This window comes from Erithacus rubecula (assembly GCF_903797595.1).
Source record: "Erithacus rubecula genome assembly, chromosome: 9".
Lineage (NCBI taxonomy): Eukaryota > Metazoa > Chordata > Aves > Passeriformes > Muscicapidae > Erithacus > Erithacus rubecula.
In genome coordinates, this window is record NC_136660.1 from 23,109,348 (window position 1) to 23,120,718 (window position 11,371).

Here is an 11,371-nt window from a genome sequence, read left to right on the forward strand (position 1 = left end):
GTAATATAATTAAATTGTTAGGGTTGCAAGGGACCTTAGATATCATCTAGCTCCAACTGCCTGCCATGGGCAGGAACACCTTCCACTAAAAGAAATCCCTCAAAGCCCCATCCAACTTGTCCCGGAACACTTGCAGGGCTGGGGCATCCACAGCTTCTCTGGGCCAGTGCCTCACCACTCTCACACTAAAGAATTTATTCCAAACCTGCTTTCTACCAATTTAAAGCCATTCTCCTTTGTCCTGTCACCACATGCCTTGTACAAAGTCCCTCTCCAGCTCTGTTGTAGCCCCTTGAGACACTGGAAGGTGCTGTAAGGTATCCCCGGAGTCTTTTTTTCTCCAGGCCGAACACCCCCAGCTCTCTCAGCTTTTGGACAAGTATCACCAAATCTCTGTTTAATAGACACGATTAAAAGAAGCAGAATTAGAAATATCTGGACAACACAGCGGCCCAGCCGTAATTAAGTTAACTGTGCGCCCGGCCCCTAAGGGCACAGAGGACGCACAGTCCGAAGCCCATCCTTGCTCTCTCCAGGGATCTCCGGGAGCCCCGCAGCGCCCACGCAGCGCCGCCCCCTCACACCGCCCCGGCCCCGCTGCCACAAAGCGCTTCCGCAGCGTCGCAAAGCGAAGCCGCGCGTGCCTGTGGGGGCAGCGGCAGCGCTGCCCTTCCTTTGCCCTCACTGTCGCAAGAGCAGCCGCGCCTGGCGGCGGCGGTGTGCCGCCGGCGAATGGGAGGCGGCGCAAGATGGCGGCGCTGCATGAGGAGCCGGCGGAGGTGGCGGCGGTGCAGCCGGACCCCGACGCGGGGACGCCGCCGCCGCCGCCCGCGGTGCCTCCCGCCGCCGCTCCCGCCGCCGCCCCGGCCGCCACGGCAGAGGGAGAGGTGGCGGGAGGCGGTGGCGATGCGGCACCCGCGAAGCCCGCGGCGCCTGGCCCGGCCGCCTCCCCCTCGGCGCTGGACCGGCAGACGCTTGTGGCTGTGCTGCAGTTCCTGCGGCGCAGCAACCTCCGCGAATCCGAGGAGATCCTACGTCGCGAAGCCCGCCTGCTCGGAGATGACCTGGGTGCCGCCGCCCTCAGCCCCGCCAGCGCCGGGCTCCTGGGGGGCTCCGGCAGCGACGCGGACTCCGGCGAGGCGTTGCTCGGCCGGGGCACCGGCGCTGCCGCCGTCGCCATAGGAGGCAACGTCGCCACTGTCGCGACTTCCAGCCCCGGGGTGGCTGCAGTTGCCGCTGTGCCACCGGGGAAAGGTGAGGCACGCGGGGACTGTGGGATCAATCCCTCCTCTCGGCGGGAACCCGGGAAGCGGGAGCCCGTGTGCTGCTCGCAGCCTCCGGGGCTCTCCGTTATGCTGGGACGCAAGGGTCGGTGTCAGGTTCTCGGTGCCACCGAGAGCCTTGCAGGAGGTCCCTGGATGTCTCGTTTCCCAGTACAATCCGTGGAGAAATCCGTATCTCCTGGAGCAAGGGACCAAGGACGGGGTGTCTCTCGCATTTGCAGGGAGCGCTGTGATGTGAAAGGTGCTCCCGCTTGTCTTTGTGTACCATCACAACTGATAGAGTAGCAGGAACAGGAGGTTTCCGATGTAGTTAGCGAGGATTGTCCTGGGTCTGGCCGCAAGGATGAGAACAGAGGTCTGATATACAGACTGCGTTTTGGTGAAGGAGTCGTGGGATATTTGTAAGTGAGGCTTTCTGCATTTCTTTATCAGGTTTCTGAGAGCTTGAGATGTCCTTTGGATAATTCGGTTCTAAGTGTTAATCAGGGTGCTCTGTGATGCAGCTTTACTGAATAATGGCATTTTAGGAACTGCTAGTCTGAGTCCTAGTGATTGTACAGCATAAAGTCAGCTTGTTCCTGACATCACCAAATATGATTGTTTTTTATATAGAAGACAAAACAATGGAAGTGTGTAACAACTGTGTAGAACCTGAACTGTCAGAGTGTTAAGTATCTCTGCTCTGTGATGGTTGTGTGGTGGTCTTGGTGACTTTTTCACTTAGTCTACCTAATTTACTTGTTTACTGGAAGCAAAATAATTTCAGTGGGTATGTCTTACATTCTGCTCCTTGTTTAAGAGTTCCTAGCCCTAGCAGTAAAATAACTCATTCTGGTGATGTTAGTGGCTTCTTTCTTTACACTTAAAATGCTGTCTGAATTAGGCACTGAGTGCCTACCTTACAGGCAGCTGTTGGCAGGGAATGTCCAAAAGACTGCTGGAGGGAATTGGTTGCTGCACCAATGTGCTCTCACCTTGTGTTGTTTAGATTTGGTGCTGAATGCACACAGGATGTTTTGCTCACCTGACCGGGGGGTTGTGGCCACTGTTTGTTTGCTGGCTCTTCCAGACTGAGCAGCTGTTGTTGTTGGCTGGTGCTTTTGCAGTCGGAGGCGCGGTGGTTGTGGAGGATCAGCCGGACGTGAGCGCGGTGCTGTCGGCCTACAACCAGCAGGGGGACCCCACGCTGTACGAGGAGTACTACAGCGGCTTGAAACACTTCATCGAGTGCTCCCTGGACTGTCACCGGGCAGAACTGTCTCAGCTCTTTTATCCTCTCTTTGTGCACATGTACTTGGAATTGGTCTACAATCAACATGAGAGTGAGGCAAAGTCTTTTTTTGAAAGGTAATTAATTTTCATTTGTACATCTGCATTATTTTGTGTTTGCTACTTTGGCTAAATCTGTGAGCTATAGTAGGATAGATTTATATACATATACTTGCATATGTATTATTTTTCTTCTCTAAAGTTGAAGAGATTAGAAATCTCAAGTAACAGTGCCATGGGTTGTAGTAACTGTTCCTAATCTAATTTCCAGTCTCCTGTTAGAAAGGTGTGCAAACTACTGAACTGTGCATTGGCAGAGTTTGAGCCATGTTAATGGTGTGCTGATAGGCTCCTTGCTGCAAAAGTATCGATGAAGAGGTTCTGCGTCTTTAAGGAAAGATGGGGTGGAGTCAATTTTTAGCACTGAAAGATTGCACTGAGATGCCAAAATAATGAGTGCTGAAAGTATTTGCTGATATTATAGCATGTACATTGAAATTCTTCAAATGACCTTAAAGAAATTATTTTCTGGCTAATCTATAACTTTCTGTACTCTTACTATGTTTCACTTGTTTATCACTTGAGAAGGAAATAGTATTTAATTTGTTTCATGGATTCAGACCAATTGTAAAATACTTCATTCCAAAAGGATAACTTTGTTTTCCTTCAAATGGTTCTTAAATTGTTTCAATAGATTTCATGGGGATCAGGAGTGTTATTACCAGGATGACCTGCGTGTGTTGTCGAGTTTAACCAAAAAAGAACATATGAAAGGTAACGAGACCATGCTGGATTTCCGAACAAGCAAGTTTGTGCTGCGCATTTCCCGTGACTCTTACCAGCTCCTGAAGAGGCATCTTCAGGAAAAGCAGAACAATCAGATCTGGAATATTGTTCAGGAGCATCTTTACATTGATATCTTTGATGGAATGCCTCGCAGTAAACAACAGATAGATGCTATGGTTGGAAGCTTGGCTGGGGAGGCAAAACGAGAGGCTAATAAAGCAAAGGTAGGAGACAAAGATTGTTGCATTTTTTACAAATCTCCCTGTTTTTTCAGGGAGATGCGTTAATACAGATCGACAATCATAACTTGAGATCTTAAAAGGCAGCATGAACAGAACAATGGAAGAGAACTATACAAACAGGTGTTGACAGGAGTAGAGAGATCCAGATGTATTGCTGCCAGGTGGACGAAACTGCTGAAGGCTTTTGAGAGACAACCTTGTATTCAGCCCACTGAACTAAAACTAACTCAATAATTACTTTGGAGTTTTAAAATGGGCATCTGGCTATTTGGTTTCCTCTTTTGTATAACAGATAGTAATTTTGGCTTGCTACCTGTTGTTACTAGAAGAGCTGTGTCCGTGCATTACCACAGTACTATACAAATAAATGAGGTGGGGTGGGAATTCTACTTTAAGGAAGGGCTAAGAGATGGTGGGAGAACTTATAGTTGTCCAGATCAGTTGGCTGGCTAAACCAGAAGAACATTTCTTATGGGCTAATTAATATATACTGTAATATTAAACAGAGCATCTTTTAAAGGGCACCTCTGTTGCTTGGAATACTACATTAAAAAGCTACCATTAGCAATTTTAGTTTTCAGTAAGAACAGCAATTACTGTTTTGTCTTGTGTGGTTTTTTTATTGGCTTGTAGGTTTTCTTCGGCTTATTGAAGGAACCAGAGTTTGATGTGCCTTTGGATGATGAAGATGAAGAAGGAGAAAATGAGGAAGGAAAGCCAAAGAAGAAAAAACCTAAAAAAGATAATGTAGGGTCCAAAAGTAAAAAGCAGGACCCTAATGCTCCTCCCCAAAACAGGTACCAAGGAAATGATGTGTAGAGAGGTCTTTAAAATCCAGTCTTGTCAAGCCAAATCTATATCTCTGTTTACATGTCATTTTTATAATTTTGGCTATTTTGTCTGTGCACAGCTTTAGCCATAAGACTTCTAAGGGAGGTCATGGAACCCTTGGCATATAACCCTTTGTCATTGCCCATCAAGTCAATCTAGATTTCCCTTGATGAAATTTTACTTGGTTACCCACTAATCTTTTCAGGTCATTCTCAATTGTTTATCTTGTTCCAGCACCTGGCTGAAATTCTGAAAGCTACTGCCTTTCTTTCTTATCAGTTAGTCTTCTACATAGTCTTTAATTTTTTCTAATTTTTGTTTCTTATTTGAATACTGAGGTAAGGGGCTGCATACAAAGGTTTCACTTTGTTTGGATTAATAATAAGGAAGGTGCTTTTACTTTGTAAAAATGTGTGCTTCTTGTGTAGAATTCCTCTGCCAGAACTGAAAGACTCTGACAAGCTGGATAAAGTAATGAATATGAAGGAAGCTGCGAGGCGAGTGCGTCTTGGACCAGAGTGCTTGCCCTCCATCTGTTTCTACACATTCCTTAATGCTTACCAGGTTGGTAGAAGAGTTTGGGTAATAGGGGAAAGGGAATCAAAATTATGAGCATCATTCTTGCTAAAGATAAGACATAACAGTGTTGGCAAGGATTATTGGAGTACTTGAATTAAGCATTGCCAAGTTTATGTTCCAAAACGTTCAAAATTCTCTTCAAAGACTCCTTAAGCTATAAAATTTCCACATTTCTTGGTTTTACTTGGATTTTGCTATAATTCCTTCCTTTGCTTTTCCTGTCCTAAGTGTTTCCTACAGAGCACAGTAGATATTTTGCACTGGAGTACTGGAAAGCAATACTCTTTGTCACTACTGACTATGCTTCATACATAAAGCTTTATTTTTAATGGGGCAAGAATTTGTGTGTGTTTATTGTACAGTAATTCCCTCTAATTTTGTAAATGAGTCAAATTACATTTTTGATAGTTCTTAGGATTTTGTAATATTTACAATGTATCATGAGAGATGCAAATAATATAACTGGATATTTTGTGTGTAGGGTCTGACTGCAGTGGATATTACAGATGACTCCAGCATGATTGTAGGAGGCTTTGCTGACTCTACTGTCAGAGTGTGGTCTGTGACTCCAAAAAAGCTACGTAGTGTGAAAACAGCTGCAGGTAATTGAGACAATAACACTTAATAGATGCACAGATAACTTGTGACATTTGTGTTCTATCTGAACAGGGAAGATATCTGTGGCAGGAGAGTTGGCTGAAGTAGTTAGTTGCTTCACTCTGAAGAAGCAATATCTGCACAGATATATGATTATATCTTGCATACTACAATTAGAAACAGCTTTAAAGGACTGAGAGATCTTGTCATGTATACCAGCTATGAGGTGGTCAGTGCACAGAGCTTGGAACTAGCCATAACTAGTGTGGAACTAGCCATTGTCCTTCTTAACTCGATGGTAACTACAGGGTAACTACAGGGTGTAACAGTTGGGATTAGGTGGTCTAGGGGCTAGAGGTACCATGGGGAAAGGATAGGAGGGAACTCCGAGAAGGTTTTGAAAGAATGTCCTTAGCTAAATATCTTCACAAATTCATGGAAACCAGCCTGCTTTAATTCTGCTGTTTGTGCAAAATTGTGCTATGGTTGAAGCTGCATACTGTGCAAACATTTCCTAATCTTGATATTTAACTGAAATGATAACATGATGACATTTATCTTTGAACTTCTGATAGTTATTCTGATACATGAACTTTGAAATCTTGCAGACCTCAGTCTCATTGACAAAGAATCAGATGATGTCTTGGAGAGGATCATGGATGAGAAAACAGCAAGTGAGTTGAAGATTTTATATGGTCACAGTGGACCTGTCTATGGCACCAGCTTCAGTCCTGATAGGTAAAAGTTTACAAGCTAACTAGTGTGCTTGTCTTCAGTATTAATTGCATGCTATGAATGAGAACACATTCTTAATGCAGCTTTTTCCAGGTTAAAGCAATTCTTACTCATGCAGCTTGTAACAAACTGTGTAAATGCTCATAAAGTTCAGGCTGTTAAGCTTTGTCAGCTATTACTGAAATCAACTATAGCTGAGAATACCAGCACTGTTTCGGAGATTTAGGACTTAGATGGCAAAACTATAGTTTTGCACACTGTACTTTAATCTGAGTTTTAACTAACTTATACATAGAGAGGAAAAATACTGCAGCACTAATATAACTTAGAGTGTTGCAAAACTTAAAAAGTCTCAGTAGCTCATTGTTGCACTATGAGTTTCTCATAATTTATTGAGACTTTATTTTCAGAATGTATGGAACAGTATTTTTAAAATAAGAGATTTGAAACATTTGCATAATGATGGGAGTCTAGACAGTGGAAAAGAGGTTTAAATGTCTCAAGTTTTGCTTTTGCTTGTGTTCAGTCAGGAAACAGCCACCACAGAAACATAGCTGAGAAGTAAACTTTGTGTTTTATTGAGAATGACAGCGTGATATGAATTCTCTTTCAGGGAATAATGATGTTGTGCTTGGAGTTGTAATAGAAGATATTTAAAAAAATAATATAGTGTAGCAGTTTACTAGTAATTTTTTCATGTAGCTGGAATTCCTGAGTAACGACTTTCTCTGTGGTGTTTTTCTTTGTTTTTTTTTTTTTTTTTTCTCCTTGTTCCCCTTAGTATTAAGTACCATCAGAATTAATCATCAATGTCAAATCATCTCTTTTTTTGCATAAGGGCCTAGGCCTGGGTTCTGCTTCAATTGGTTATTGTTGCTTACTGCACTGAAATGCTGATTGATGGGTGACATGCCAAACTGGTGTTGCTGAGGGGACACTTCTATTATGGACATCTCACAGTGTTTATGCAGTATTCATACACCCCCTGTGTGAGTTTGATATGTTATATGCTGTATTTTATTCTGTGACAGGAATTATCTGTTGTCCTGTTCTGAGGATGGCACCGTGAGATTGTGGAGTCTCCAAACATTCACATGTTTGGTGGGATATAAAGGACATAATTATCCAGTTTGGGATACACAGTTCTCTCCTTATGGTTATTACTTTGTGTCTGGGGGACATGACAGAGTGGCTCGGTAAGAAACTGCTTGTGGTTTTTACTTATCTGGGTTAGTTTGTGGTGGATCAACCCTGAAAGTCATTAGTGGATATAATCTTTATTACTTAAAATACATTTTATGACAGTTAAGATAGTGAACAAATGTTTTAATGTGGTTTTTCTATTTTTTTCCAACACACATTATTTTATGGTTTTTCTTTTTATATTTTTTCAATGCATGTTACATTATCTGATGATTAAAGAGATTATGTCCTCCTAAGTGACCCTCTGATTAGAAGTATACTCTAATTGTTGAACAACGTGATAAAATATTCTGTATTTCTCCATTCTGAGAAGTATATTTTTTCAAAAAACATCCTGCTAATTCAGTAAACTGATGCATAAGAAATCACTCCACAATTTGTTTTATTTTTCCTCATTGTGTAACAGATCATAGAATTATGGAACAGTTTGGGTTGGAAGGGACCTTTAAAGGCCATTTAGTCCAACAGCCCTGCAATAAGCAGGGCTGATCTTAAATTAGCTCAGACTGCTCAGAACCTCATCCAACCTGACCTTGAATGTATCCAGGGATGGGGCATTTCCCACCTCTCTGGGCAATCTGGGTGTTTCACTATCCTCCTTGTAAAAAATGTCTTCCTTATATCCAGATTAAATCTACCTTCCTGTAGTTTAAAACCATTATAATTTGTTCTGTTGCAATAGGCCCTGATAAAAAGTCTGTCCCCTTCTTTCTTTTAATCCCCCTTTAAGTAGTGAAAGGTCACAACGTTTCCCCAGAGCCAGCTCTTCTCCAGGCTGAACTGTTATCCTTTCCTCATTGCAGAGGTACTTCAGCCCTCTCAGCATTTTTGTGGCTTCCTTTAGAGCTGCTCCAACAGACACAGACACTGAACTTCTTTAGGGTTCTTTTATTCACAAAGCTTTTCTTTTCAGTCTGTGGGCAACAGATCACTACCAGCCATTACGGATCTTTGCTGGCCATCTTGCAGATGTGACGTGTACCCGATTTCATCCAAACTCCAACTATATTGCTACAGGCTCAGCAGACAGGACTATAAGGCTCTGGGATGTTTTGAATGGGAATTGTGTAAGAATATTCACTGGACATAAGGTAAAGGCAAATCACTGACAGAGTGAAAGTGATTTTATTTCTGTGCTGAGATTCTAAACAGTTCTGTCCTGTACACAGCTCGACTGACTGAACATGAGTAGACTTAATGAACTTGTTTTGCTGTCTCCCCATGTCTGTTTTAGGGACCAATTCATTCATTGGCATTTTCTCCTAATGGACGATTCCTGGCTACTGGAGCAACAGATGGAAGAGTTCTGCTGTGGGATATTGGACATGGCTTGATGGTTGGCGAATTGAAAGGGCACACTGACACTGTCTATGCACTCAGATTCAGTAGGGATGGGGAGATTTTAGCATCAGGTAAAATTCACCAGGAACAGTGAAGTGTCCATTGTATTCCATAATTCTTAAGAGGAATGATATAATTAGTTCCTTAAATTGAGAAAGACAAAGTAGAACCACTTGCTCAGCAAAAGAAGCAAGAACTGGTAACTTTCATGTGGGCATTCAGTATGCTATATGAGGCTTGCTATAGTTTTTTGCTTTCTGAGCTTTAATTTCTGCTAACTTGCTCCCCAGAAGCATTTTTCATATATCATTTTATTAATAAGATACTTTAAATGTGGTTTTTTTTTTTTGTTTTAGGTTCAATGGATAACACAGTTCGTCTCTGGGATGCTGTGAAGGCATTTGAAGATTTAGAAACTGATGACTTTACTACAGCCACTGGACACATAAACCTGCCTGAAAACTCACAGGACTTGCTACTGGGCACATACATGACCAAATCAACGCCAGTTGTTCATCTCCATTTCACACGCAGGAACCTGCTGCTGGCTGCAGGTGCCTATAGCTCACAGTAGATCAGGAAGCTGAGAATGACTGTGCCAAGTCACTGCAGGAGTGACCTCAGGATGTGAGACGAGAGGGAATGTCTTGAACAGGAAGGACCCCACGAGTCCATTGCAAGGAATATGAAACTGTAATTAGTGCAAGCAGCGTTTCTCAGTTCTGCTGTTTTATATTTATCTGCAGTTTGAAAATGCTGGAGATCGACAAGACATTGTGGCTATAAAAGAAGGAACTGTTCGTGGTGCTTTTGGTAACATAGATATGTACATATGAAAAGAGCCATCTCTTCTTAGAGGTGGTACTGAGCTCTGCTGAAACTTGTGAAAAGTTAACAGCCTTTACATGTGTTCTCAGATATTTTTTAAAGCACTTAATTTATGGTTAGCAAATGTTTCATCAGTCTCAAACACAAGCAAAACTGTCCATTTTCAGGAAAGAAGAATGTAGTTTGATTCACTACAGCCTGGTCTGGGCAGCAGGCGTGGTGAGATCACAGCAACAGGCAGGGCATTGACGGAGCGATGACAGCCCGACGCTCGCGGAACTGCCGCCAAGCTCCGTGCACGGTTTTTATGCAGCCAACTACCAAGTCCTGAAAAGATTTCAAACTCGTGCTCTTTGGAGGTCTCAGAAACACAGATCTTGTTATTGTTTTCAAAGGTAGCCAGTGCTGTCAGTGTGATAAGCAACCACAAGAGCAATGTGAACTTTATTTACTTTCATACGTTATTGTATGAGAAAATAAAAAACGGGAACTGAGGCACTGAAATAGTCTCTATTAAAAAAGTGGACTTAAACCCTTTACTTTGGATTAGATGTAAAAGAACTGTAATAACCTGTATCCTTTCTGCATAAGGTTTAACATAAAAAACCCAGTAAAACTAGCCAAGAAATTGAAACATTATAGCAGCACTGAAAGGATAAGTGCATGGTCAGTTTGCTTTTGAAAGGCTAGCTTGTCTGCTGAGTGACAGTTCCTGTCCATAAGAAGATTGTACTCAGTGAATCTTCCTGGACTACCAATAAAGCTGTGTTTTATTTCTGAAGAACATAAAACATGCAGAACACTGGCAATAACATCAGTGTCTTTGAACCGAAAACAGCACCACCAAAGGCCAGGTCCAGTGTGGCTTGGGTTTGGGTTAGTTTTTGTTCTTAATCTCTTACAAGATTTGTGCAGAGAAATCTGTTTTGTGTTCTTCATTACTTCACAATTAAGGACTTGGACACCTGAACAATCTACTGGCTCTCTAGTGAAAATAAAAACAAGACTTGTCATTTCTAAGGTCAAGTAAATGGAGAACTACCTCCCCTTTCATCTCGTCTTGCTCTTAGAGTAAAGCTATACTACAGGCATTATACATCAAAATAGGAAGATCACCTGACATTTTCTTCAAAGAAAAAAAGGGTAATTTTTTTTTTCTTTTTTGTGTGATACCTCAACAAAATTTCCTAGCTCTCAATATGACCAGTTTTAAGTATAATTTTTGACAGCTTAAAGAAAACACTGCCACATTCTGCCTTTGTATTTTGTACAGTTTTATACTTTTGATATTATAATAAATACTAAAACCACATAGTTTGTGTCTGTATGTTATAAGAAAGTATTTACCACCCGTAATGGCTACAATGGAAATTTGAGTAGTCTGTAACAGTGACAACTCTCCTAAGAGAAACAAAGTAATCAGAAATGTTTAGGTCGATGAGTAGCCATTCCCTGTGAATCTTGTTCTAAAGGAAGGCAACAGGTTCGACCTCCTGACATTATTACACTCTTACAGCCACTATTCTTTAGTGGGAGAATTGAGTGCAGCTGAAGCCATCCATGCAAACACACAGGAGGGAAAAATGATCAGATTTGTTCAGGCCCAGCATGTACAGAAATGGTTTTAAGAAAAAAATGAAGTAGAGGGAGCATCAAGACCCTGTAATTAGTTTTTCC

At 42.2% G+C, this 11,371-nt stretch overlaps 1 protein-coding gene across 1 annotated transcript; it reads left to right on the top strand.

The window, feature by feature from the left end:
- The first annotated feature begins 651 nt into the window (after positions 1–651).
- TAF5 (TATA-box binding protein associated factor 5) lies at positions 652–11,006 on the top strand. Its single transcript, XM_079312069.1, has 11 exons — positions 652–1,254; positions 2,390–2,630; positions 3,247–3,562; positions 4,214–4,377; positions 4,840–4,975; positions 5,472–5,592; positions 6,196–6,325; positions 7,354–7,518; positions 8,439–8,616; positions 8,760–8,937; positions 9,223–11,006. Exons 1-11 carry the CDS (start codon positions 750–752, stop codon positions 9,438–9,440), a joined length of 2,352 nt encoding a protein of 783 aa, XP_079168195.1. The 5' UTR covers positions 652–749; the 3' UTR covers positions 9,441–11,006.
- Positions 11,007–11,371: the final 365 nt, after the last annotated feature.